This window comes from Urocitellus parryii, chromosome 13 (genome assembly GCF_045843805.1).
Source record: "Urocitellus parryii isolate mUroPar1 chromosome 13, mUroPar1.hap1, whole genome shotgun sequence".
Lineage (NCBI taxonomy): Eukaryota > Metazoa > Chordata > Mammalia > Rodentia > Sciuridae > Urocitellus > Urocitellus parryii.
Genome location: NC_135543.1, coordinates 24,735,988 through 24,763,626, shown reverse-complemented (window position 1 = coordinate 24,763,626; position 27,639 = coordinate 24,735,988). Strand labels below are relative to the sequence as shown.

At 52.9% G+C, this 27,639-nt stretch overlaps 1 protein-coding gene across 2 annotated transcripts; it reads right to left on the bottom strand.

Moving 5' to 3' along the window:
- Positions 1 to 238: 238 nt before the first annotated feature.
- Positions 239 to 27,349, bottom strand: Smad7 (SMAD family member 7). 2 transcript variants are annotated; one of them, XM_026393792.2, is made up of 4 exons: positions 26,533 to 27,349; positions 25,113 to 25,166; positions 19,418 to 19,492; positions 239 to 2,025 (listed from the first exon to the last, which is right to left on the bottom strand). In XM_026393792.2, the coding sequence occupies exons 1-4, from the start codon at positions 27,143 to 27,145 to the stop codon at positions 1,487 to 1,489; spliced, it is 1,281 nt and encodes a 426-aa protein (XP_026249577.1). In that variant the 5' UTR covers positions 27,146 to 27,349; the 3' UTR covers positions 239 to 1,486. The 2 variants fall into 2 exon arrangements, with proteins under 2 accessions (XP_026249577.1, XP_026249578.1); XM_026393793.2 differs by having other exon boundaries at positions 19,418 to 19,489.
- Positions 27,350 to 27,639: the final 290 nt, after the last annotated feature.

Sequence of the window (27,639 nt, the reverse complement as noted above, 5' to 3'; positions counted from 1 at the left end):
CATAGAAAAAACACCAATCTTGTGTTTATCGTTTTTAATTTGGCATTTGTTATTTGCATTTATATTAAAGCAAAGTGCATCTTTTCTTTATTTTTCTTGTTTATACACATTGCACAATACATAAATAATGATGCTTATAAAACGTCTTTATATTTACAAGTAATAATATATTTATATATAACATAAAATACATTTTTTTTTCTTTAATAAATCTCAGGTTTCTTTTTTCCAGGAGTCCTTTCTCTCTCAAAGCACTACAATGCTAAATTTCCAATGAGAATGCTTCTCTTGTTCATTTAAACCTTTGTAGTTAGAAAAATAGCTTATGTTAAAGTCTAAACATGCTCATTGAGCTAAGAACAGTGTCAAAGTATCATACGAGCGTATGAGTTGTAGAAGGAGGAGAGGAGGTTAGGTGTCAGCTAGGGTGGTACCTTGGGTTAGGATGGACCAGATCCTTCTTGGAGGGAAGGGGGCCAGGAGCAGGTCCCTCCCCGGTGCTGGCCTAACAGCAGAGCTCAACACAAAGCTGGGGAGGGGAGGGGCGAGCTGAGCTGGCTTTGAAGCCTGGGAGAAACCTGATGGAATCAGGGCAGGGGGAGAGGCCGGAGGGCCCCGGGGGCCCCAGGTGAGCAGTACTGCCCCAGCAGCCCTCAGGAAGCCCATCTCAGAGAGAGCCAGGAGCAGATGGCCAAACAGACAGATGCTACAGTGGCAGCAGGCTGGCGGAGGGGAGCGGGACAAGGTGAAAGCAATTGGTTCTGGTTCAGCCTCTAGCAGGCTGGCTTCTCAGAAGCCTGTGGATAGGCCCGTGTCCTAAAAGAGGGAGGAGGGGAGGGGGCTTCCCAGGCTGGGCAGAACCTCGCTTCTGGCAGCTGCTGGGCCTCTGCCCCCAGCCTGGCCAGGTAGAGCCTCTGTCCCACTGAGCATGTCCAAAGGGCATGAGACACACACAGCTTGAAACCGCAAACGTCTCCACCGGGGACATCCATAAGGAACTCACGGAGGACTCACTCCTCATCTGTTCACACGCATTCATGCACACACATAGGCACGCACGCACGCACGCGTGCACACACACTCACACAAACGCACACACTCACGACAAATGAAATGCTGATCCAAAAGTGGAGGGGCGCCCCCCATTCATACGCTGTGTTTGGCGGGACTCCGACTTTCGCTTCCCCTCTTCCGATAGGGATGTCCTGCCAGCCACACCCACCCCCTCCAAAAAAAAAAAAACAAAAAAAACCCCAACAATTCTTTTCATAAGCTATTTCTCAAAGAACAAAACAAAAGAGAACACAAACAAGATCGACAAGAACAACAACAAAAAAGAAAAAAAAACAACAAGAACAACAAAAAGAAACGACCAAAGAGTTTGCATGAAGAGCAAGCACTCGGGAGGAAAAGATTAGCAGCAAAGTAGTTTTGAATGGTGGCCTGCGTCCTCTCCCCACCTCCACCTCTGTCCTCTCCCCAGCGGCTACCGGCTGTTGAAGATGACCTCTAGCCAGCATGGGCAGCTGCTGATGAACTGGCGGGTGTAGCACTGGCCCCAGCCCTTCACGAAGCTGATCTGCACGGTGAAGCCCGTCCACGGCTGCTGCATGAACTCGTGGTCGTTGGGCCGCTGCAGGCTGTACGCCTTCTCGTAGTCGAAAGCCTTGATGGAGAATCCGGGGAACACCTTGTGCACCAGCAGCGTCCTGGAGTCTGGGTTGTCCAGTGTGGCGGACTTGATGAAGATGGGGTAACTGCTGCGGTTGTACACCCACACACCGTCCACTTCCCGAGTCAGCTGGATGCCGCAGCCGATCTTGCTCCGCACCTTCTGCACCAGCTGACTCTTGTTGTCCGAATTGAGCTGTCCAAGGCAAAAGCCATTCCCCTGAGGTAGATCATAGAAGATATCCAGGGAAGGCTCCTGGACACAGTAGAGCCTCCCCACTCTCGTCTTCTCCTCCCAGTATGCCACCACGCACCAGTGTGACCGATCCCCAGGCTCCAGAAGAAGTTGGGAATCTGCAAAACAAAATAGCACACAAGGTTGGTGGGGATGGAGATTGGCTGGCCGTTTCCTTTTCCTCCTAGAATCAAGACAGACAGACAGACACCCACCCATAACTAGTTTATCTCTCAGTACAAGAGAGGAGGAGGGTGCTACGGTCCTGGACTCTCTGCAACAGGGGTGTCCTGCCAGCCACACCTGTCCTACTAAAAACAAACAAACAAACTCCCAACGATCCCAGTCCCTCCTAACTAGAGGGAGCAGACATCTTGACCCAGCGGGGAAAGAGCCCTGCCTTCCTTAAGCGCGTGACTCACTGGGGCGCTCACGCCCTCCACTTCCCCGTGCTGTCAGGAAACCAGGACACCATCACCTGGGCCCACCTGGCCACATCTGCACCCTGGCACTGCCCAGAGGCCAGGGACCCCTTGGTAACACTGCCCTCACTTTCTGTGCTAGAAAAGACCTGAGATGGCCTAGAATTATCTTTCAACAGGATGGAACCTCGAAGGTCGCTCCTCCAGCCAGACCCCTTTCTCTCCTAAGAGCAAACAGGAATCTGGACGGACGGCTAGGTCAAGCCCAGTCCCTAGGACCATCTCTGTGCTCGTCACCACCTCTCCTTGGCCATAAAAGACACCAATCTAGTAAAATAAAAACGAGGGCGGTTTGGGGAGAAAATAAAATCTTTTTTTTTTTAATTTGTTTTAGTTGTAGTTGGACACAATATCTGTATTTTATTTATTTCCTTTTACGTGGTGCTGAGGATCGAACCCAGTGCCACACACATGCAGGGCAAGCGCTCTACCACTGAGCCACAATCCCAGCCCCAAACATCTATCTTCTCAATAGGAAAAGTGCTCTCAGTATGTTAGCAGCAAGGTAACAAAGGTTTAAAAAAAAAGCCAATCACAAGGGACAATGGGTGTGAACCCAGACTGCCTTGACAAGGCCTCCTCTAGCCCTGTTAGGAGATTCTAAAATGAATGTGACCATCTTTGAAGTGCCCCCTCTGCCTTCCCAGGTCGACCCAGCCTGCAACTGAGACGCCCAGGTTCCTCCGGGCGCCCTTCTCTGCAAGCCCACCCTGGCTGGCCTCCCCTGGGCTCTGCCTAAGAGCAGCCTAAGAGCCTGGGGTGAGGCTGGTGAGGCGACTTCCTAAGCAGAAGCTCCGAGGACTTCAAAGTGGGGGGTCATATGCAGGGAAAGGACCCCCCCCCACGCTGGCATCCCGCTGCCTCCTTCAGCTCAAGCCAGCACTGGGCAGGCCTCAGACTGGGGCCATAAACCCCCAGCCCAGCCAGGCTGCAGGAACGCTGTGGTTTGTGGTGGCAGGGTGGAGACCGGAAGTCTTGTATTTGTTAACAAAAATGGGGAAAGGCAAAGGGAGGTGGGGGCCTGAGAGGCAAAAGCCAGCCCAGAGCTGGAGGTTAGGGGGCCCCCAAGGTAGGGGGAGTGTGAGTGAGAGGGGCCTGCTGTGGCCTTTGTGTTTCTGAGCAGCTGGGCTCAGAGAGCCATAATGGGGGCTGTCCCATCCAGGGCAGGAAGTGGACAAGGACCAGGACCCCTGTCCTGCCACCCGGGTAGGCTGGGAAACCCAGGGCAGCTCGGCACACCAATCCACTCCGACTCTGCAGGCAAGTCAGGACCTGGGAGCCACTCAGCCCCGTGCCTTTTTTTTTTTTTTAAGCAGCAGCCAGTCTTGGACGGCGGTGTCCCGTGAGTAAGTCTGTACAAATGTGCACAGTACAACTCACTGAGGCAGCCATAAACACACACCCTGAGTGGCTGTGCCCTACGGACTCCCCAAATGACCTTCCTGGTGCCTGCCCAGATGGCTACATAAAAAGGGGAAGCTGAGGGCTCCTGCCTCTCTCCACCCCACCGAAAACCACCACCATGAAATGGGGCTGTCACTGCTCCCCACCCACCCACTGCCATGTATCTATACAGTCCGTGTGTGTGAGAGACTGTGTGCTTGAGTGCACGGGTGTGAGTGTGTTTTGTGAGTGCACGCACACACACACGCACACACGCACACACACACTGGAACATATGGAAAAAGGAGAGGGACAAGGGCTCCGGGCAGAAGGTGACTCATCAGACATGAACTAGTTTCTGCAAAGTATCCATCAACTGCTAATAAACGCGTGAGTGCTGGCAATCTGTGAACGGAGGAAGGCTACACCAAAGACCCAAAACATCCACGGAAAGAAGAATGCTGCTGGCACGCAAGCGCGCCCGGAAGGCGAAGCCTCCTCTGGAGGCACGGAAGGTCCCTTTGGGGAGAGGGTGTTTTGAAACACTGGCTCATCCCACCCGGACTCCAGGCCAACGCAGCCAGGAAGGGGAGCAGGGCTAGGTCCCAGAGACCCTGAGGAGCCTCAGGGTGCTTTGTTTCCTGCGCCTGCGTCCACCCCCGAAATCTGGCCTGGGTGAGCAAAGAGAAGGGGATGAGGGGTGAGGCAGGGGCCCAGAATCAAGTTGCCCCCCCCCCATACCAGGGCGAAGTCGACAAGGGCAAGGGCTGGGCCCCTCTGCCAGGCAGGCTTCTGGGGGCAGAGGAAGCTGGGCGAGGCTGGGGCCTGAGGCTGCAGGGGGAGGGGGAGGGAAAGCGTGCCCAGGTTTCTCTTTCATCTGTGAGGCCAGTCTACCCAGCACTTTGCTCCAGACGTCCCCTGGAAAAGGCCTTTTTCTGTTAAGGTTAATGGCCCAACCAGGATGAACGGCAGCATGTGGGTGTCCCTGGATGGGAAACAAGGCCCTTGAAAATTGGCTTGGTGCACCAACCTGCTGCAGGGAGACCGTTGCTTGCTCTTCCCTTCCTCCTTGTCCTCTCACTGTCCTCCAGCAGACTCCCCCCCCCCCCCCCAAGAGGGAAGCTCTAGGCCCTTCTGCCCACAGCATTTCTGAGCACAAGTCTGCTCTTCAGCAAACCCATTCATTCAGGGAAGGCACATACCCTCAGGCTTACATCACACCTTCTGGGGACCTGGCACTCCACCCCACCCTGCCAGGGCAGACATCCCCTCCCCCTCTGCCCTGAATTCCCCAGCTTTTGGACTCATTTCTGGGAATCACCCGGCATCATCTTCATAGACCAGTTCCCTGAATTGGGCCCACAGCCCACAAGAGTCTCCCTGACAAAGGTCAGGCTAGACACTTGGCTCCTGGGGCTTCCCAGGACCTTGACAGGGCCTAAGAAGTCACGGTCATCACAAGGACTAAGGAAGACTAGCCTTGGAAGCCCAACCCTGGCCTCGTATCCTCTCTGCAGCCCTTCGCCTCCCAAGGCAAGAGCCAGCCCCTCGTTAATCTCCCCGGCTTTATGACCTTTTCCGGTATTTTCAACTTCTCCCCTCCCCAGAAAACTGTACAGGGGCTTGTTTTAAAACTGTATGTGTTCATTTTAAAGCATCCAAAAGAAAAGCTGTGTTGTAAAAAGCTCACTAATCAGATGCCTGCTCACAATTTTTTCTTTTTATTACAGTTGGGGGAATTTTTGGAGCAACACCAGAAAATTGCTGAATCTGCCTAAAATTCCATTGAGGTGTTTCCCCCTCCCCTTCCTCGTTTTTTTCCTTAAAGCAAAAACTCTTCCCTTTAAGGAAAGGGCCAGGCCTGCACTTGCATAAGAAAGCCCACTTACCAGGGAATGCCTGGCTCCTTCTAGGACTTTGGTAACTACAGGACTCTCACACCCTGCATCTCAGTGGCACAGGGTGACCAAACCTCAAAGGCCACATTTTGAGTAAATGAGGAATTTTCCCCTTTCCAAAGACCTCATTTGAAGGTGCAAGGTAATGAGGAAGAAGTAAAGGGAGGCAGAAAGGTCAACTTCAGGGCCTCAGTGGTACCATTTCTGGCCTCCAGCTTGGGAAATTGACCATGAGGTCAGAGGCAGAGCAGAGGCCAAGGAGCCGCCAAGCAGGAAGGGACCTGGGCAGACACTCGGCCTCCCAGGGGCCTCTCCATGCTACCCAGGGACAAACCAAGGGCAGAAATGTAGACACAAGGCTCACACCCGGCAACCCCAGAAGGCAAACATCACCACACCTTGACCAAGGCCAGTCCAGGAGCCTCCCTCTTCAGGACTCAGGCGCCACCAACGGCTGCCCATCCCGTCCTCCCCTCTGCATCAGACATCTCAAAGGTTAACAGCACCACAGCCCTGCTCCTCACCCTGTCAGGAAGCCGGCTGTTCTGAACTCACCCCAACCACTTCAGGGACAAGGACTGAGATAAATAAAAGGGGCCCTGGCACCAAGTCACCCAGTCTAGTCTTACCCCCAAACCACTGCCACAAGGACCCTCTTAGAAGGTCATTCCAAGAGGCAAAGGACCCAAAACTAAAGCCAATATGTAAACTGAATGAAGTCTTTGGGCTCGGGACAGCTGGAATCTGCCGAGATTATTTGTTGGGTTAACTCTGTTACTGAGAGGAGGAGGCCCCAACCCATCCCCACCACCCCATGCTCCTTCCCCTCGTCTGGCTGGTGAAGAAAGTGAACTAAGAAAGTCGGTGTTTTGCATCATCTGCACTGAGGTGGCTGGGTTGGGGGTGGGCAAGGGGAGTCTCCTCCAAAGGCAGGGTGCTCTCTGGGGTCCCTGGATCCCATCAGCTGAGTCCCTACACTCAGGGATTCCCAGCCATGGCGCATTCCAAAGATGAGCTGACGAGCTTATAAAGTAGAATAACCAGGCTTGTGTCAAATCCGCCTGCTACGAACCTCAGTAGGTGACTCCATCTTCTAATGGGAGCTCCCGGCCCAATAGGTCATTGTGACAATCTGATATAAAACTGCCCGGGGGCCAGCCCACTTCAGGGTGCGTGCTCCACACACACTGGTCCAAGCCCTTGGGACCCATCTCCAACTGCTGGGAAAAGGCTGATGATAAACTGTCCCCTTTGTTCCCACTCATCCCCAGATAGGGAACAGTTGGGCCAATGCTGATACTCAATAAGCATTTACTCTGCACAGGTCTTACTCCAAGTGGCTCAAAATAGCCCCTCAAGATTGCACAGTATTATCTTGGTGGGGTTTTTTTTTTTCTTCTTTTTTTTTCCTTTGGTGGCAGGGGGTGGGGTTTGCTGAGGATCAAAAGTGAAGCTAGGTGAGCCTCCATCACCGAGCCACATCCCCAGCCCAGCTCACCATTCTTTCAAAGAAGAAGAAATGAAGCACAAGTTACTTGCCAAGGAACAGAGCTGGGATTTAAGCTCAGGATTTCGCTCAGTGTGAACCTGGGGTAGGAAGCCACTTCAGGCCACTAAAGCCACCATTCCCAATGTTCCTCTCCAAACACTCCAGGGAAAAATCTGGGTATGGGGTCCAGTATCCCAGCAGCAAAAAGTGGGGAATAAAAGTGCTTCTTGGCCAGCAAGTTGCTCTGTGACCTTGCCCTCTGGGTTTGATCCATCCTTAATAGGAAAGGAATTGGAGCAAAATGGCCCCCCCTCCAGCCCCGATGATTTGGGGTTGACCTCTGTGACTCACAAGTGTGATTTATCAGTATCAAGCAACACTGGCTCTGCATTTTCACTACCTTCTAGAGAGTACGAAAATCACTTTAAGGAACAGGACACATTTTTGCATTTGATTTGCAACAATAGTTTTGCCCTGTCCATCTCTAAACCAACTATTTTTGTTTTCCTTATTTCTTGAACTTCAAAGAGTTACAAACTTGAGTTCTTTTCCTGTCTCCTCACTCACTGCCCTCAGGAAAAGGTAAGCCCCAGGGCTCCCTGCCATCACCATACTTCCAAGTTTGCCCAGGTCTCACCCCTCACCACCTCCTGCAAAGTCTCCTGAGCTTACACACTTTGCACTTCCTGCTGTTCTAGAAGACCGATTAGTGAGTGTGCCGCGTACAAACAGACCATGGTGAATAATCAATCGCCAGAGCTAAAATATACACCCACACTCCCCACACTGGTCCCACCCAAGTCCCATGCGTCCAAGTCGGAAGCCCCCAGCCCAGGGGTTCCTCCTGAGAGCGCTATCTGGCCATCAGAGAATATAATTGAGGGTAGCACAGGGCAGAGGAGGAACCACACAAATCAAAAGCTCCTGTCTGTCTCGCCAGTCAGGCTGACGCGGCTTCCTGTGGCCCTGCATGTTCAGCCATGCAAATTATAGCATGTACCCGGCTGCCTGCAGCCACTGCCTTCGGAGAGGCCAGCTCTGCCTAGCTCTGAGAGAGGCCTCAGAGGAAGGGTGGGGACTCCCAACCCAGCCAACTCCATTCATAATATTTACAGTAAATGGGCCTCTCTGACTGTAGTTTAAGTTGCATTCTGTCTTGATTTCTTCTCATTCGATTTCAGGGCTCTTCCCCTCAGGATGCACCACCAAGCTCCCCCCAAATAATTGGGCAGCTCCCTTCAGAAGGGAGTTTCACACACTTGCACACACAGAGCCCCCAGACCTGTGGGGCGTTACCTGCTCACCTGCCTTCTCTCCTTGAAATGACCCAAGTCGCCTAGGTGGGATCACATGCAATAGAAAGTCCATCTGTGTCCAAGAGGGACATCCAAGCCAAATCTCTGACTCGGCTCACCCACCTGCCACCTTTGGAGATTTCCCCAAACTGCAGACCTGGATCCCCAAATGGGGAGCAGGAACCTACACACAAAGAAGCCAACGAAAGACTTCCTTGCAAACCACAGGGCTCCTCCGTTTCTGCTTTTTACTGACCATTGCTCTACATGCTGCAGCTCAATTTCTCAATGAAATCTTAATACAAATGGACGCAAAATAAGCTAATTTTCCAAAAGGACAAAATCCCCGGAGGAACAGGACCATTTGCTTGCCTGCTTTTGCAGGTCCAGGGACTGTGAGTGTGCAAAAGCCAAGCTCCTTCTGCCTGGGGCCTCATTTTAATAAAGCCCCAGCTACACTCCAGTCCCTGAAAGGTGTCCCAGGATCCTCGTGTAGGCGCTGCCCTGCCCCCTCCCCATCCCCCACACAGCTCCAACTTAATTCAAGAGGGTAGGAAAACCATCCTAAGACATGGAAAAATACAGTGAGAAACAAAAGTCCTTTTCATCCCTCCCCTCCCCCCTCCCCTTGTTCCACAACAATTATGAAAACTGGTGGATGGGATGGCATGTTGAATATTTACTGCATTCCGGCCAATAAATTCCAGTGCAGGATCTGATGGAAAAGCCTCCCTCTCCGGCGGGCTCCCTCCCTCCTCCCTCCCAGCCCTCTTTCCTCCTTTTTTTACAACCCAAGACCAGGGCCTGCCAGGCCAGGGCTGCACTGTACTTAGAGGGAAACACAACACAGCGAGGGCCTGGAGCCGCCGCGAGGACTGGAAAAGTTAATCATTACTTCTGTCTGCCTCCGTAATCTAATCTGCCGGCTTGGACACACTCACTGCAGGCCATCCCAGCCCTTTCATCCCCAGGGCACCCAGGACCTCCCAGACCTGAGCCCCATGCCCTCCCCCTCCCCCCTCCCCTCCAGTTTAGAGGCCAAGGCAATGGAAGAGGAATGAGAGGCTTTCCCCCCCCCCCCCAGGCAGGGGTGGCTGTCACAAAGCCCTGGAGTCCCACAGGCGCGGCTCCCCGTCTGTGCGGTAAGGCCTGTGATTCAGAGCACTCCCGGCCCCACAGGATGTGGGGCTCCGACCTGGCTGGTACTTCTGCAGTCCCCTAGGGCCGCTGTCTCTGGTCTCTATGCTTAAAAAATTGGCAATTTTGTTAGTGTATTTTACCCCAATAAAGAAGAAAAAGATGAGGGCTGGGGTGTAGCTCAGTGCTAGGGCGCTTGCTCTCGGTTCCATCCCCAACACGGCAAAGGGTAAAAAAATAAATAAATAAAGAATAGGAAGCCACTCCCCCCGTGCCCTGGGTGTGCAGCCATAAACCTGCCCTGCGGAAGGCAGGGTTTCTGAGTTGGGGATTCCTTGGGTGGGGGTGGGTTTCAGTAAAGCCAAGCTCCCCCACCCCCGGAAACGTGTGTGTATCTACATTTGAGGGCAGAGTTCTCAGCATTCACTCATACTTGGAAGAATCTGCAAGTCAAGAAGCAAAGAATGACGGATCTTTCTTATTTCAGGATGGAAACGGTTGGTGGCTGCCCTGTACCCCCACCACATCTCATTCCCACACTCCCTCAAATTCAAGAACCGAAGAGCAAACATCCTAGATACCAGAACAACAAGGGATTTGGAATCAAGTCCAACCCCTTATTATTATTATTATTTTATTTTTGGTATGGGGGAGTGAGCTCAGAGGCACTCAACCACTGAGCCACATCCCCAGCCCTATTTTGTATTTTATTTAGAGACAGGGTCTCACTGAGTTGCTTAACGCCTTGCCATTGCTGAGACTGGCTTTGAACTCTAGATCCTCCTGCCTCAGCCTCCCTGAGCTGCAGGGTGGGATTACAGGCGATTACAGGTGTGCACCATACCAGCTCCAATCCCTTATTTTGCAGAGAAGAAAACTGAGAACCAGACACAAAAATGGCTCTCGCTAGGCCCTTGGGGCCCCCTGGAGACTGAGCCCTCCACCCTCTGCACAGGAGGGCAGGCCAGGTGATTCTCTCAGAGCTTCCTCCCAGGGCTCAGGCATCCTGCAAACACCGAGGTGGGTGGTGCTTTTGAATCTTTCAGGAAATACCCCCAGCGGGGGTTTCCGTTGTTACCCCACTGAGCTGAATATGGGGCCCACCTCTCTCTAAGTATGTAGGGCACCCAGAGCACAGCAAGACCTCAACCTGCAGCTTTTCCTTCTTGGTTACTGATTAATGAAGGGGGGGGTGCAGTGCTGGCTAACAGGCTGCCTGCCACGGTCCCCAAGCACTTTCTAAACAAAGCAGCTCAGATGATCCTCTGATCTATGGGGAAGGGGACACTTGCAACCTCACTAAGTGAAGGTGAGAAAGGGGAGAGGAATAATGGTCTAACTTCCAACTCCAGTGGCTCCACTCTCAAAAGTGCAGCCAGGTGAACCTGCCACCAGCACAGTCACATCTTGGTGCTATACTGTCCCAAATCTGCTTATCTGAGTCGTCTTCTGAGTTTAAGATGAACTTGGAGTTGGAATCCATGCTTCCCTTTCTGCCCTGCATCAAGCCCTAACTAATAAACCAAACCGTCTCACCCAGCCTCTTCTTCCCGATGGGGCTCCTCAGAAGAGCAACCACAGTAATTCAATTAGCAGACTCCATGGAGCTCAGAAGCCTCGGTTGGCCCCGGGGGAACCGCCAGGGCAAGATGAGCATAAAAGTGAAAAACACCTTGGTAAGCGCATCTCGGAGGAATCTGTGCAACAGACCCCAGGCCGGGCCGGGCTCCAGCCATGGCCTTCACCTTCAGATTTAAAATTAAAGAGAAAAAGTTTCAGTTCACTTGCTCTCTTCAGAAAGGGTCCTCATGAATGTCAAGTTTCAAAGGGCAAGTCAAACTCCTGGGCTCTGAAAATCCCACCTCCTCTGCGGCTGTCAAGACCTTGGGTACTGTCCTGCCAGATGTCCTCCCACAATACCCACTGTGGCCCCACTAGGAGCCTGGGCACTGTCTGGTTACCTCCATCAGCTCCACTTCTGTACACCTGTCCAGGAGGGCAGGGCCTCCTGCAGCTACTGCTGTTATCTTGTCATCAAACAAGGGGCTGAACCAGAAGTATAAGAGGCAGACCCCTCTGTTTATCCATAAACAGTCAACCCTGCCTACACTGTTGTACCCAGTCACCCCAGGACCCACCCCTGCAGCTCTGTGGGCTGGCACATCCACCCCCGACACCTGGCCCCTCCTGCTGCCTGCACCACTCACTGACTCAACCACCCCACCACCGAGCTTGGCACACAGCAGGAGCTCCAGAGATATTTGCTAAATGAATGGAACTCGGGGACACAGCAGCTTCTTCCAGAGCAGCTGGCCCACCCAGCTTTACCCCTGGCACAAGCGACTCCACCTGGGACAGGAACATGCCTTCCCAGCAGGGTCAGCAAGCAAGACAAGGTCCCCTCCTGGACCCCGTCAAGGTGGCAAGAGAGAAGTCCCTGTCCACAGCTGAACTGCTGCCCAGCCAGCCACGTCAGATGCCATGGAGAGGTGTCTGCAAGGCAGGCGCCAGCCCGGCAACCTCTGTGGGCACGCCACCTGCCCACAGCGTTCTGCTCTGGCGTCCTGCTCTGTTTGGACAAGTTACCATCTCAGAGTGTTCAACAATGCTTTTACACACCCCAGGGCTCTTGTTGTGTTATGAAAACAAAACAAAGCACGCTAGGGAGAGAAGCTGGGAGGTGGGGTGAGACGAGTGCGGAGCAAGCCACCACACACAGCCCCTTTCTTTCTGGTTCCTCAGCAGTGCCCGTCAGGGTGGCTTCCCGTGTCCTGTGTCATGAGACCAAGCAAAGCCCTGGACACCCAGGATGAATGAATGCACGTCCGAACTTTCTTCTCCACCCCACTGTGGGGCTGAGGCCAGCCCTCCTTCTGGGGGGACACCCCTGTCCTCGCCACTGGGCAATGGAATTCGTCTAAGAAAAGTTACAGAACTCCCGGGGGTGGCCACAGGGACTTGAAAACAAAACAAGGGCAACCCTGAGGTCCTAGGTGCCCAGGGCCCAGCATCTCTGTGAGGGGCAGGCCACGCCAGGTGGAGAGGCGGAGGGCAGGAGTAAAGGCCTACCTCCCCCACCTCCAACAAAAAGGAAAAAAGTGTTGTTGTTTTTTTTTTTTTTTTTTTTGCAAGTTAAAACTGAGCTAATGACACTGGGTGGGGCTGGGTGTTGAGGACAGCGCAGCCAAACCAAAATTAGCTTCCAGCCAAGAGCTGCTTGGCCACACCATTTGGGGAAGGAAGCTGAACAAGTCATGAAAGATACTTTGGTAAACTGGGAAATAAGGCTGCAGTTCACATTTCAACTGAAGGTGACCCTCCTGGTAAAATATTTTTTTAAATAATAAAAATAACATAAAGTTCTCAAACAGCCTCTTTCTTAAAGAAAATGGCCTAAAAGTCCTCGTGGGAGTGGAAGGGAAAAGGGGGGTGGTGGAGAGAAGGGGGAAAAAAGCCACGGCCAGCCATCTCTCAGCCACTACCTTTCATGAACAACTTTTTTCTGGAGTTCTTCTCAAAAAAGGGATGATGCAATTTCCTGTCTTGTCCCAATATTTCCTGTTAACTTACAAGGTGAAAGTTATCACTACGTTTAAATTACTGTCCTAAACGCCATCGAAAGTTCCTTTTCCCACCCGTTACAACCTGTTCCCATCTCAGAATGCAAAGACAGCCTTTTGTACACCTTCAAGAGTGGAGCTAAGGCAAAGCCTGGTTCATCCTAGAACAGACACAATCTACAATGTCAGCTTCCACAGGACCTGGGCCAAGGCTGAGGTCCTCGAGTCGAGCCCACGGGGGGGAAGGCAGAAGGGGCCGGGGGCCGGCAAGTGAGAGCAGAGTGGCCACGACCAAGTGAATGTGGCTTTCTTGGTGTGTTAGCCACTAAATTGAGGACTGTGCCTCAGCAGTTAATAATATCTCCCCGCTGAAAATAGCCCAGAGAGGAAGCCTCCGTGTGACAGTAGGCAAGCGGCCAGACACTGGGCCAGCCATTCAATCCCCAGCGAGAAAGATGCTAGAGCCAGTGGTGACCTCCCGGTGGCCAGGCTCACAGTATTCTCACGAGGCTCCCGCAAAGGGCCGGTGCCCTGGCCAGTCACTGGCCTGCCCCAGAAGACAGGGAGGATGTCACACGCACCAGGGGCTCTGGTGGCTCAGGAAGGATCTGGGTCACCTGGCTCTGGGAGCTAGCCCTTACTGTGTCTTGCCTCACTGTCACGGGGATGGGCAGGCCAGAGGACAAAGCAGGGTGGTTGGGGCAAGAGGAAACAGTGTACTCCCTTCCCCCAGCAGAAAGGTCAGATTTGGGAAAGGAACTTCCCCCCACCTTCTGCTTCTCATTGAACTCCAGATGCACTTGCTTGTTCAGGTAAAACAAGAAGCAGGTCCCAGGTCCCAGGAGACCACAGGGTGCTATGGAATCAAGCACCCCTAGTACCCCACAATAGACCCCCTGACCTAACAGAAGGCTCTCCTCTCCACAGTCACTGTTCTTGATTGGTTCTCCAAACATGCACATGTATTTAAAAGCTAGCACAGTTACTTTTTAAAACTGTAAAGACACACAGCAGGAAACACACCACCAGTGACACTTAGCATATTCACCACTGTCTAGTTCCTGAATATTTTCATCCCCACAGAAGGACACCAGACCCACGGGTCACTTTTGCAATCTCATTCACAACAGCAAAGCAAATCGGAGAAAGGTACACAGTCACCGCTTTCCCGCAAATGTGTCTATCCCCAAGCAAAACTCTCACTTGAGAAGAGGCTTGACCCCAAGGGATTCGAATGTACAAGCCAGTCTAGAAACCAGCACCCTGTGCCTCTTTAGATTCTTCCAGGTTTAGATACCCGTTTTATTCACAGGTGCTACTTCAAGTTCAAGGCTCCTGGATGAAAGTGAACAAAGACCAGCTCTGCCATCATAACACTGCAAGGAGCAATATTATGGAAAAGTCACAACAGTAATAAAGAAGCAAAGGAGGCCAACTCCATCATGAATCCTCTGGCATTTCCTCCCTCTTCGCTGCCTGGCTGGCTCGGTCTGCCACAGAGGGTCCTCAGGTTTACAGCCTGGTCTGCTAAGTGAAGGCCCTGCTGGGGGTGGGGGAGTCAGTGTGTTAGACTGTAGCCAAAAGCCACATCACCTGGAGCCTGGCTTTCCCCTGGGCCCCTCCCCCTCACTGGCTGGCCCAGTTCTGCCTGGGGACAGGATGCAAGAGGCAGCAGCCCATCTAGTCTGGCCTGCAGAGCAGCCCAAATTTACTCCTGAGACTTTAAATGCTGTCACCCTGCATTTAACCCCTGCCTAACTGCCACATTCTTTCCAAGACAAAGGAGGTTTTATCAGGAGTTCTACTCCAGGGATGGGCACATGACCTCAGGCACTGCAGAAGAGGCCAACATACAGTCAGAGCTGCTGTCCAGGACTGGTGACATCAGGGTGTGGGTGTGCACCAGGTGAGCCCGCCCTAGCCCCAAGTCATTAGGCTGGCTTATTAGGGAGATGCAGACTGTGTGTGTCTGCTGAAGTCACAGACTGTCATTTCTCACAGTGGCCCAGGGGGAAGGGGGCAGGTGAGGAAGGAGCTCACCCTTGGTCACTGTGCTGGCTCTTGGGATTCCCCCAAAGCCTGGGCTCCTGACCACCAGGATCAAAGTCCGCCCCTCTCTCCTCCCCCATGCCATCAGAGACCTGAATGAAACCAGAAGGTACTTATTCCCAGGCAGGGAGAGACCGACATTGAAAAACACAGCAACAGGCACCCAGGCCCAGATTTCTAGTTCTTTATCACAATTTCAAACCAGACAATAAATAATTGTTCACATGCAGCTGAATAGCTTCCCTTAAAACAGGATGGAGCAATCTTTCCTAAGCTACTTGGTTTGAGCCCAAGTCGGCCATGGGCTGAGCCAGGGAGGCATTTTCAGATTATATAGGCATTTTCGGAGGCTCTTCTCTGAAGCCAAGACAGATGGCAGCAGGGATCAAAGAGGAGGAGACAGACATCGCTCCTCAAGTGGGTGCTGATGCAAGGATGCTCCCACCCCCAGCCCTGGGTGCCATGGATCTTAAGACCTTAGCAAAGGAACTGGCCCCCCTTGGGATGATGGTCCTTCCAAATCAGCATGCTGGCACAGCCAAGAGATGGGGTTCCCTCAATCCCCTGCAAGACGTGTGATCATTTTGGCCTGATACCCCTCCCTCCCTCCAGGAAATCACAGGGACACCTCTTTTGAAGCTGAAATAACTACAAAAGGCTGGTGGCCTCCAATCCTGCTCTGGCTGGGGAAGTCCATCTGGCTGAGAACCAGCCAGTGCCAGACATTTATACCTGGTGGTGGTGGCTGGAGGATGGGTCTGTCACTGAATAACCGAGAACGGGTGAGAGGTTGCTCCTTCCACCCAAAGGAGACCAGCAGACAGGTGAAGTGCAAGATCCCCAGAAACTCCAGATGAAGGCTCACAGATGACAGCTTCGAACACATGCTTTTCATTACTAGTGACACAGTGGAAGCTGTGGGAGCAAATCCTTTTCCATTTCCACCCCTGAGCTGGACCTAGAAGCTTCCCGGATATGTCAGACCTTGCCAAGGTAGATCTTCCTGAGCCATGACACATGTGTCCAAGCAGCAGCAAGGGCTTGATCTGGAGTTGCATTCCTTTCAAAAAAGACACCCTTGCTGAGAGAGCTGAACTCAGGCTGCCAAATCACAGTACCAATCCACAAACACCACCCAAGGCCACATCTTCATGGAGAGGCTCCTCTGACGTCAACCAAACATGGGACAGGACCTTAGCCTATCTCCACGCCTGCCTGTGGGCATATGCGGGCTCGCGTGTCTGTGCACGGGACTGTCTGTATGTCTAAGGCGCGCAGTGCATGTACACACACACACACACACACACACACGCACACGCACACACGCATAAGCTTGCACTGAGCAATCCATCTGTCTCAGAGAGCCGGCTGTCAGAAATGAAAGTACAATCTCCTGGAACCAAAGTCACTGCCTTCTAAAAATGATCCATTTTCCCAGACTGAGGATACTTGCAGGGGTGGGGTGTGTTTCACTTGCAAGGAAGGACTGGGCCTGTCGGTCCCCTCCCCGCACCCCCCCAGAGCCAAGATGCAAGGCTGGAATTCCAACCTGCAGCCAGCGGCCCCGCTCCCTGGGCTCTACCCGCCCACTCCCCTTCCTCTGGGCCAGCCATTTGCAAGGGCGCAGGAAAGGGAAGGGCCAGCCTTGGAGTCACCCCTGCGTCTCAGGAGGGGGTAGGCCTTTGAGCGCGCCCCACCCCCACCTCTGAGGCACCGCATTTTCGCATTTTCACATTCGGCTGCTTTTTCTTTCCCTTCTTCCCTTGCCAAGAGAATCAAGCTCTGGCTCCCGCTGCCGACCTTCCTCCCACCCTAAACTGAGCCCCATTCATTAAGCCGGTCTCAGTCAGGGCAGGACAGGAAGGAAAACAGCACACAGGGCCTGTGAAAAAGAGAGGTTATTTCAAGGGGGAGGAGGCAGAAACCAACCCCTGGCAGGCGCTTTGGCTGCCCCCCACCCTGATGCCCAGCTCGCACCCTCATCCTGGGGTCTGCTATGCTAACCCCTTCCCCCACAGTGTCTGGCCCCATTCAGCTGCCACACCCCTGTGGCCCCAAGGCAGAGGTGCCCAGGCCACCCCCAGGAACCCTCAACTTCTAGAAAAGGACAAGGTCCAGTCTTTCTGCAGTTTACAAAACCCTCTGTCCTGCCCTGGCTGCACAGTTGCCTTTGGGGGTCATATACACCACAAAGAGTGTATCCCACCAACTCTTCTCCGGACACCCCCAAACCACTGGCATCAACTCAAAAAGGAGTTCCTACCACCTCCCCCCCGCGGCACTATTAATACATGGCTCCAACTACGCTCAGGAAGAAGAAAGAGCTCCAACTTTGAAGCCCTGGGAATTAGTAAATCAAGAGCTAAAATTCAAAACAAATGCTCTTTCATGTGCAGGGCCCCCCCCCCACTTTTTTCTTTTTGCAGTTTTGTCAAACCACACCATTTCTTCAGAGACACACCCCTTCTTCCTTGCAGCCCCACATTAATCTAAGTGGCTGCAATGATCTTGGGGTCTGGGGGGGGGAGTCGGTCATGATTGTTTTAGCCCCTGGTTTCTTTCGAAGACTGGAGGAATTGGAAGGGAGCAAAAAGGCTACCCATCTCGGAAGGGCTGCCCGGGTCACACAGTTTGGCTCCTGGGGCTGGGCGAGGAGGCACTCAGGCTGGTGGTGGCTCAGGCTGGTGTCGTCATTTCCTCCAGCAGAGGAGACAGACAAGATGTTATCAATAAGACAAACCTTCCGAAAAGCCCCTTTCAAAAGCTACCACTTCCCTCGCTTATTTCATGTGGTTTGGAGGGGCTGGGGCTCCTCCCTGCACACCCAGGGTTTAAAAAATAAAAGCCTCCAACAACATCCCGAGCATGTTATTCTGCCCAGACCCTTTCCTCTCCTTGTCCCTTTCTTTCCAGAACTCTCTCAACTCCCTCAGCCTTAGAAAGCAGAAAAAAGACAATTTACACATCGCTGCACTTGCCTGCTCGCTCCCTGCTCAGCCACCGTCCACTCCCCACCCCCTGCCCAAAGCCCCCTCTCCTCTGGGTCCTTCTTTTCCTGCTCAGTTCTCATTAGAAGCCTTGAGTAAACAATACCCTGTGTCTCAGATAACAGTCAGAGTATATACTGCCCTGAAATCCAAACAAACAAGGGTCTCCCCACAGACTCTCAGCAAGCTCTACTCCTGGAGGGGAGGGAGCTACCCAGGAGGAGCTGTAGTGAGCAGCACGTGGTGGCAAAGCTTGACCAATTAGTCAGGGGGTAACCCCACCAAGGAGGGTGCAAAACAAGTTTGACTGCTTCCATTTGAGCTGCTACACCATAGCCTTACACAGTGGCCCAAAGGCAAGAAAATGACCAGAACTCTGCTACAACTACTCTGCTTTTTACCCGCCAGGTGACTTTCTCTTGCTTTAGCTACTTCTTAAAATCGAGTGATGGCATGGTGAGGTGAAAGAAACAGGAAGAAAGACAATGTCTTTAGAACAGAACTATCTGCCTCTCACACAGTGCCAGTGAGCTTCCCCCAGTATCACCCTTTCCTGGTGTCCTCAGGGACAATGAGGGATAGGCTCCCCAATGCAGCATCTCCTCCAACCCAGGATCCTCCAGCAGCATTCCAGGGCCTCAGCCTGTGGGCCACAGAGGAAAGCCTGCCCTCAGGGGACAGCTAGGGAATCCACTGTCTGCAGCATACCTGCCCTGCAGTTCCTATCCCCAGACACGGGCTGGAGAACTTTACACAGAGCTGGAAGGGCAATCAGGACTTGGCAAGGAGGTTCAAGAATCTGTTTGGAATCGGTTCTCAACAAGTTCCCCTAAAGGTGTGTCCCCTCCCCCTCCCCCCTCTTCAAGCCACCTCATGCACAAAGAGCAAGGGCAAAAACAGAGCTTAAATGCATGAGTTCAAGACACAAAATCACCAAGTGGAAGTCCCTCGAGCCATGAGCTGCTTAAAACCACCACAAAACAACACAAAACTAGCCCCTGGCCAGCTCCAGTTTCCCCCTCCATGGAACTGGCCAACGCCGCATAAAGGACTGTAGGACGATGAGCTCGAGCACCAGCCTCCCTGAACGCATCCAGTTTAAGGCACATAAAAATGAGAATGAGAACGACTCCAGATCAGCTGGGGTGGCAGAAGGTCACCCCCTTCCTTCAGACTCCAGCAATTTTTAGAAATCTTGGAATTGCCAGGAAAATAAGAGAAAGCATCTTACCTGAAAGCCCCCCAGGGGCCAGATAATTTGTTCCCCCTGTTTCAGCGGAGGAAGGCACAGCATCTGGACAGTCTGCTGTGGATTCAAAGAGGGGGAGAAACATATGAATACACCAGGACTAATCTCTAGGCACAGCCTAAACAGCACAACAGAGGGCCAGCCTCGGTGCAGATTATCAATGGTCTGCCCATCCTGAGACAGACCACAGCACCTTGTCACCTGTCTGGGTTCTGGGGCAGCCCTTAATCTTTAGTCAAGTCAGGCTGGATCACAGACTAGCTCAATTCTTCCTAATAACAAGTCCCCATTGAGGGGACTTGGTGGTCCCAAGGTCAAAGGAGGTTCAGGTATACTTTCTCCACCCTGGTTGCTGTGTCCTCCCTAATCAAGGACAAAAGCCCCCTCGTCTAGAGGAGGTGGCCTCTCTGACACGCCCATCCATGAAGGTTTTGCCCTGGTCTTTCAAACGACAGATTTCCCAGTTCTTGAGGACTTTCTTTTCCTTTTTAACTGAGGTCTAACTTGAGTACAGTGGAGCATAAACGTTTCAAGTGGACTCGTGTATACACCTGTGTAAGCACCACCAGATCAAGATAGAAGCTTCCCAGCCAGGCTCCAAGCCCGAGGGGAAATGCTCTCCCTGCTTCCAAACTGTCCAAACCTCCCCCATTTCTGGAAACCTTCCCGGGCAACCCCACTCCACAAGGCTGCTTGATCTCAGCTCCGACAGAAATCTTTCAGGCACTCAGTTTCCTCCTGCTGCCTTGGCTAATCCTTTTCCACCTTCAGATTCTGTTGTGCCCTAACTGGACCTGTCCATCACCCTCAGGTGCTCAGCACAGTGACCTCAATGCTAATGAGGATAATGACAATTCCAGCTGAGAAATAGACTCTACAACCGCCCTCCAAGCAATTTAAACAAAAAATAATGCCCATGAACCACAACTAATTAGCCCCATGGAACACAAATACACAGGACCCTGTGAATTTCTCATGCACCACTGCCAATGCCAAACTTCCTGAAGTCTATGTAGAAAGCCTGAGAATGGTGTTTCCCAGCTCCACAGCTAATGCACCAAGTTGGATGGTATATACTCAAGTCCTTCCACCCGAGGCCACCAGGCCACCAGCAACGAGTCTCTGGGGTGTGCATTACCAGTTTCTAAGTGGAGCCCCCCTTGACAGCACTGGCAAAAAGGAAACCAAACCAAAGAGAAGACAGGAGGCAAGCAGTCCACGGGAGCCCTTAGATGGTACAGTGCATTCCTCCAACTCCCTGACGAAAAGGGTACAGGTGGCCAAGCCCAGGCTGCAGAGCGTTATGATCTCCAAGCTTCTGCTGTCTTTCCCCCTTAAATGCTGAGATTCTCTCTCTAATCCAGAGTCCTTTCCTCTCCCATATCCTCTGACACTCTCTCCCAGACTAGAATAATAACTTTTGAAGAACTTTCCTGGGCTGGGCTGGACTAGGGGTTAGTTCAGTGGTAAATGCCCTGGGTTTGATCCCTAGCACCATCAAGAACAAATCAACAAAAGACCCCCTCCTAAATGGGGAGGGGCACGAGGAGGGCAGGCAGAGGAGGGCCAGGGGAGGGCAGGGCAGGAGGCTGTGTGTATAATCTCATTTCATCAGGAGAGAGTCTAATTCCTAACAGGAATATACAGCTTTGCAGGATACACTTAATCAAATGGAAAACAATAGAGAGAAGCAGGAAATGGAGTTACTGGTTAATTGGTGTGTGCCCTGTACTTTCTAAACTACTCTGAGGGCCTTCACCATTTTCTAGAGATAGACTTATCCCCCTTTCCTCCACCCACCCCATATTAAACATGATGACTTATCCATAGCCACTCCCCCCAGCTCAGGCTGGCTGAATGCCAGGGGCAAGGTGTGTTTCAAAGGAAAAGCTTGGCCTCTCCAGGCAGAGCTGAGACCACAGTCGGGGTGTCAGCCTGTCTCACATCAAAGGTAAGCCAGCTCCAACGCTGGCAACCACACGCGTTTTTATGAAATGGTGTTCTGCCCTTCTGCAGTGCCTTTGATCTCAGGAGGGATTTACAAACGTTAATTAGGCCTCCCTACCAGCCCTGTGAAGTAGCAAAACATACCTGTTCCACATGTACCCAGGTAAACTGAGGCGTCATTGACTAGCTCAAGGGGCCACCCAGTGAGCCAGGCCATTCCCAAGAGTCCAGCTCCTAGCCCATGGCTATGTCCACCCCCCCCCCCGCAACCCCCGGCAGGCCACTGAGTCTCAACAACTCTCCTTGGAGGTGGCCAGGATGAACCAGTTTTCAGCATCCAGACTGGCCGCAAGCTACAGCCTGGCTTGTAAGGCTTGTAAAGATCAAGGGGGCCAGACTTTTAACCCTTACCCACAAAGACAGACTTCCAAAGTCAGAGTCTCACCATCTGCCTGTGTCTCCTGCTCCCTAAGACCCAGGCTGGCAGTCAGCAGCACTAGGCTGTTCCTGGTTCTCATCTACTGCTATTTAACAAAAAGCACCCAGGTCATGCTGGGTTCTGAGGGAGAAAAAAAGACTCACCCTCTGTCCTAGAGCTTCTAAAGCAGAGGGTTTGTTCCAACAAAGTCTAAAACCCCAAGCCTGGGGAGCAACCACAGAATGAACTTGAGGGAATTCCACCAAACTGTCCCTACCCAGAGAGCCAGGGCAGGCTTACCAACTTAGTTCTGAGCTTCCTAAGCACTGCTGGCATCAGAATCCGCCACCATCACTGCCACCATCAAAACCAGTATACCTGGGCTCTGCCCCAGGTGGTTCAAACCTCAAAGAAACCCTAGTAGTGACAGAAGAACGCTGTCCTGCCACATTCTAATTTTTAGGGAGGCCCATCATTCCACCTGGGGAATGAATGAAAGGAGCAGTAAATGAATGAATGAATGAATCATCTAATCAAACTCTTTCATCACCTGGATTTAAAGTGAGACCAGGAAAAGTTAAGAGAGACCTAGGGACCAAAGTTAAGAGGCAAAGAAAGGCAGGGTGCCATCTCAGGTCAAGATACCAGACTTTCTGCTAGGCTTTGGAAGCTAAATCTATGAATGGTCACTGGCCACCTGGGTTCTTCAAACCTTCCAGAGAGCAGACATGGAGCACACAGGAAGCAGAACCCACAAAGTTACCTTCTCAGACTCCCCACTCCATAAACTGAAATCTAGCAGCAAATAGCAAATTCTGATTACTTGTGAAATAGGGAGTCTTCCTACCTTCCATTAGCCACAAGTCACAACCACTTTGCCCGGAGGCTCAGGCCCCTCCTGAGCCCTCCTTGGAAGATGACTCTGCTGGTGTGAGACCACACAGTGCCAGCTGTTCAAAGTCTGGGCCCTCCCAGAGGCTGTAGCAAGAGAGCTTAAACCACCACAAAATGGAGCCCCCAATTTTAGCCCGCCAAAGGCTCCTTCAACTCAGTGGTACCTACCCCTACCCACCCTTCCCATCTCCTCTTCTCAAGCTGGAAACTTCACTGTTGTGGAACTGGTCAAGACTTCAAACAGTTGTCCAAAACCTTCTGCAGTTTTTATAACAGTTGTTATAAAACCTTATGCCTGCTCACCTAGGAACCCCAGAGCAAAGATCCAACCTCGGCTGAGCAATGTAAGCAGCCTGTCTAAATTCCCAGGCCCAGCACTCTGTGGTACTAGGTGGGGGTAGGTGGCTAGGGCAGTACCCTCCCATCTGGGTGTCTAACCACAACACCTCTGGCCACCACCACCAGCAAAACCAGTTCCAGACTTGTCCCCCTCCAGCTCCAGACCATTCCTCTCCTGGGGGCTTCATCTGTTACTGTCCCTAGGCAACAGTGTCTTTTTGTTGTTGTTTTCCTTTTTTTGTTTTGTTTTAAACAAAATGTTTTGGGTGAGTAACCAGCTGTTTGGGTTTCCGATTAGCAGGTTAATCACTTCCTATTGGCTGTTCTGAAGAACACTTCTCCCCCCCCCCACCTTCTGGAAATGGCACATTCCTGTCTTTGTGGCTTCTCTGTTTACACACATTTTGCTACCTAATGTCAACACTTGCTAATGAATAAATATATCACTCCACTCACCAAAAAGGAGGCCCCTGACCTGACAGAATGACTGCTTAAATCCTGAGAACACATTATCCCAGTGTCTCTGCAGTAAACCCAAGAGAACAAGGTCCTTCTTTTCTATGATTTTTGGGGGTTGGGGGAACACTGACCCTAGCCATTTCTACCCCTGGGCCCATGAAATTTTCTCTCTTTTAAGGAAAACCTTCAAATTTGAAGAATACAGAAAGAAAAGCAACACCTAGACAGTGATGGTTCCTTGGAACAACCTATTCTTGATTCTTTAAGCCAAAAACTCAGGCAAGTTACCTTCTTTGGGAAAACAGCTTGGTAATTTTTAGTTAACGTTTGTTACAAATACAGAGAGCTGCTTATCTCCTCATTAATGGCCATTTATCTAGTGTTTTGTAAATCGAAAGCAAAATATCACATGCTTTGCAGGTCACTTATTAGACAGGCACCAGGCAAGCAGAAACGCCTTCCCAACTTGAGAGCTGGTGGAGTCCCGGGAGGGCTGGCTGCAGAGCATGGGCTTCGGTTACACGTTCATTAAAGTATTTAATTTATGACAACGCCCCAGCAAAACTTTTAATTAGTGGGGGAAAAGGCCCGACAGCCAAAACTCATGAGGCGGAAGGACTTATAGAATTCCAGGAGCTAAATGGTGCCCAACCCTTCACTTTTCCTTCTCCCAGAACCTTGGCAAAATAAAAATGTCACAGGCAGTTGTATTTTCTCAGGCACCCAGCATTCAGACATAAAAAACAAAGTTACAATCTGTACTTTTAGCAAATGAATCTCCCTCTGTAAGAAGGGGCTCCAGGAAACAAAGCTGGTTCCTGCTGTCATCCCCAATCCGTTCTGCTGACCCTGTCCCCTGGCACTGACAGCTCCAAAGGATGGGCCCTTGTACTGCCAGCCAGAAGTTGAATGCAGACAACCGCAACGGGGCTGGTGCCAGTCTCAAATGGGCTTCTGCCCTGGCCCCATGCCATCCGGTGACAAAGCAACAGGCAGGCAGAGTTATGCTAAAAACTTTTATGGGCCCTACCAAGAATTCTGAGAAAACCCCAGGAGGGCTGACTCTGGAGGTGGCTGGGCAGGGGCTAGACCTTCCCTTTACCTGTTGCCCATGCTTCTTAAGTGTTCTAGTGTCTCACCCCAAACCCAAGTCCCCTCTGCAACTTCTGAAAGTCTTCCCTTCCATCTGATCATCCCTTCCATCCTTTCCACTGATTCTCCTGGCACTTACAAAGTCTCTGAATGTTCCCATCAACCTGTCCTATTTGGCTTCCAAGACACCGCACGGATTAAAGCCTCCATGAGTTAAAAAAGCTGAGCTAACTTGGGTCAATACGCGACCAATTTGCAAATATGAAAAAGAGAAACAAAATGTAAAGAATATGGAGGAAACACTTTCACAAAAATAAGTTAATAAGTAATAATAATAATAATAGTAATAATAATAAAGGCAAAACAGAAAAATTCAAACTGCCCATAGAGGAAAACCTATCACCAACTGGACCAAGCCTAGCAAGCACCTCCCAGGCCGCAGCCTAGACATACACAGCCGGGGTTCTAGAGGTTCTAGAGGTTCCGGTTCTAACTCAAGATAAAATATTTTGAAAATCATCGACTCACCAGTTGGCTTGAGAAAATCCATCGGGTATCTGGAGTAGGGAGGGGGGGGAGACTCTGGAATTAAAAAAAAGTAAGAGAATATAAAGTGCGAGCCATGAGAAAGAGAGATAGAAACTTATGATAACAGAGGCATTCTTTCAGCCCAACTGTTTGTCTTAGCTGTGGGGGTTGGAGGCCGGGCCGCGAGGCGGTGATTGCCTTGATATTTAGCTGTCAGATAAACAAAAGAGGCCGCCTGGCGCCAGCCTCGGCGCTCCGCTCCTCTCCGTCTGCGGCCGCCGCCGCCGCGCTCGGCGGGCCCGGCTGGAAACCACCGGCTCGGCCGAGAGACCAGAGCCGCACTTCACCGTTCACAGGGCCGGGGGCCACCAGGCCCCCTCGGAATCCTGGAACTCGAGACCCCGCTCCCCTCCCCCACCCGGCCCGCCCCCAGGAGGGCAGCTCGCCTCCGCCCCCGCCGCTCCACCCGGCACCGCGGGTGGGGGGCACCGGCCCCCCTCCCAGCCCACCTGGGAGATGCACCCCAAGTGTGCTGGTGAACTTGGGGGTTCTGCAGGCATCTAGGGTGCGTCCCCCCCACCCGTACACAAAGCCGCCGAGAACAGAGAAGGATGGGGAGGGAACGATAAAAGGGTGGGCGCCTGGGGTCTCAGCCTGAAGCCGAGGCCCCAGCGCGGTTAAGGGGCAGCAGCGTCACCGAGACGCTGGGAAACCGCCATTCTAACGACCATTAACTGTATACTTTTCTGTGCTGAAGAAAGGAAAAAGTAGGGGGCAGCCAACTTCTCCTAGCTGCTTGTTCCTTTCCACCCCGGGGCTGGCAGAGCTTAGGACAATTCGGCCTCCCATCCTAATCCTCTGCCCCAAAACTCGGAAGCTGCGAGGCCAGGGCAGTATCTGAGCCACTTGTGCCCGACGTGACTCTCCTTATTTACTAAAGCTGCGGAGACTTTCCGGCTTTTATAGCTCGCTTTCCCCAGCCTTCTTTGGCGGGCTTGGACCATATCCAACTCGGCCACACACCTCAGTGCCTTTCCGGGTGAAGGGGAGGCGTGACCCCCACTTCTCTTTGCACCCCCTTGCTGATCTGCAAACCAGAGCCTCTGGTTTTTAGATGCAAGTCTGTACGGTGAATGCATAAGCAGTGCCCATGGACACCCTCGGGGCGACAGAGGAGAAAAGCCAGGAAGGGAACCCCCAAGGAATGCCCTTCGAACTTCCCCTTGTCCCTTCTGTTTTAGTGCCCCACGTTTGCTTCAGGAGAAGATGTACTGTCCCCTTGGAAAGGTGACTGCGCGCGCGCGCACACGCGCGCACACACACACACACACACACACAGAGAGAGAAAGCCCACCAGGACTTTTCTTCCAGCACTTGCGCACCAGGGAGAGAAAAGAGTAGGCACAGAACAACTTCTTACCTAGTTCGCAGAGTCTGCTAAGGTGATGGGGGTTGCAGCACACCAGCTCGGGGTTGATCTTCCCGTAAGATTCACAGCAACACAGCCTCTTGACTTCCGAGGAATGCCTGAGATCCGGCCACCTGAACACTTTGCACAGCAGGAGGGGGAGCGAGTAGGACGAGGGCGGCTGCGCGGGTTGCGCACTGGCGGGAGCCCCCGGGCCCAGCCTGCAGTCCAGGCGGCCAGGCAGCAGGAGGCACGCGGTGCGCGTACCGCCGCGGGACTCCACGGCCTGAAGCAGCAGCTCCAGCTGCCGCTCCTTCAGTTTCTTAAGCACCGAGTGCGTGAGCGCCTTCAGATCCGCTTCGGCGCCCCCGGCCGCGCCGGCGCCCGCGGCTGGGGGATGGGGATGGTGGTGACCTTTGGCACCTCGGACTGCCTTGCCCAGGCAGCAGCCAGCCCTGCCCACGCCGCCGCCACCGGCCCCATGCGCCCGGCCGTCCGTCGCCCCTTCTCCCCGCAGCTCGCCTCCTCCTCCGCCTCCCCCAGCGCCCTCCTCCTCGTCCTCGCCGCCGGGCGCTCGGCTTCTCCAGAGACGCCGGACGAGCGCAGATCGTTTGGTCCTGAACATGCGGGGCGAGGAGGCGAGGAGAAAAGTCGTTTGCCGGCTAAGGAGCGAACATGACCTCCGCACACCATGAAGAAGTCGGGCGCCGAGTTGGGGCAGCAGGCGCAGGCGACAACAGCAACAGCAGGGGCCCGGGCAGGAGCGGCGGCGGCCCGAGGGGCGCTCCGTGGCATGCGCCAGTCTCCCGGAGGCCGGGGCGCGCGCGGGGGCCCGGGGGCGCCCGCCGGGGCTCGGGGGCCTGCGCTCCGGCTGCCCCACCCCGCACGGCCGGCGCCCTGCGCGGCTCTCGGGCCCCGGCGCGCCCCGGAGGGACGCGGCCGCCGATTCCCTGGGGGCGTCCGAGCCTGCCCCAGTCGGCGCCTCCCCAAAAAGAGGCCCCCCTGTAGTGGCTCCCGAGGGTCGGGCTCGCCAGCCTCGGCTTCCTACATGGAAGATCCTTGGGGGCAAAAAACCAAAGGCGTTCGGCTGGGCTTCTGAAGGAAAGAAAAAGCCTCTTT

Coding starts and splice junctions, on each gene's coding strand:
- Smad7 (XM_026393792.2), bottom strand. CDS start 27,145: ATGTTCAGGACCAAACGATCTGCGCTCGTCCGGCGTCTCTGGAGAAGC. Junction 25,167..26,532: donor TAGCAGACTCTGCGAACTAG/GTAAGAAGTTGT, acceptor TTTTAATTCCAG/AGTCTCCCCCCCCTCCCTAC. Junction 19,493..25,112: donor GGATTTTCTCAAGCCAACTG/GTGAGTCGATGA, acceptor TTGAATCCACAG/CAGACTGTCCAGATGCTGTG.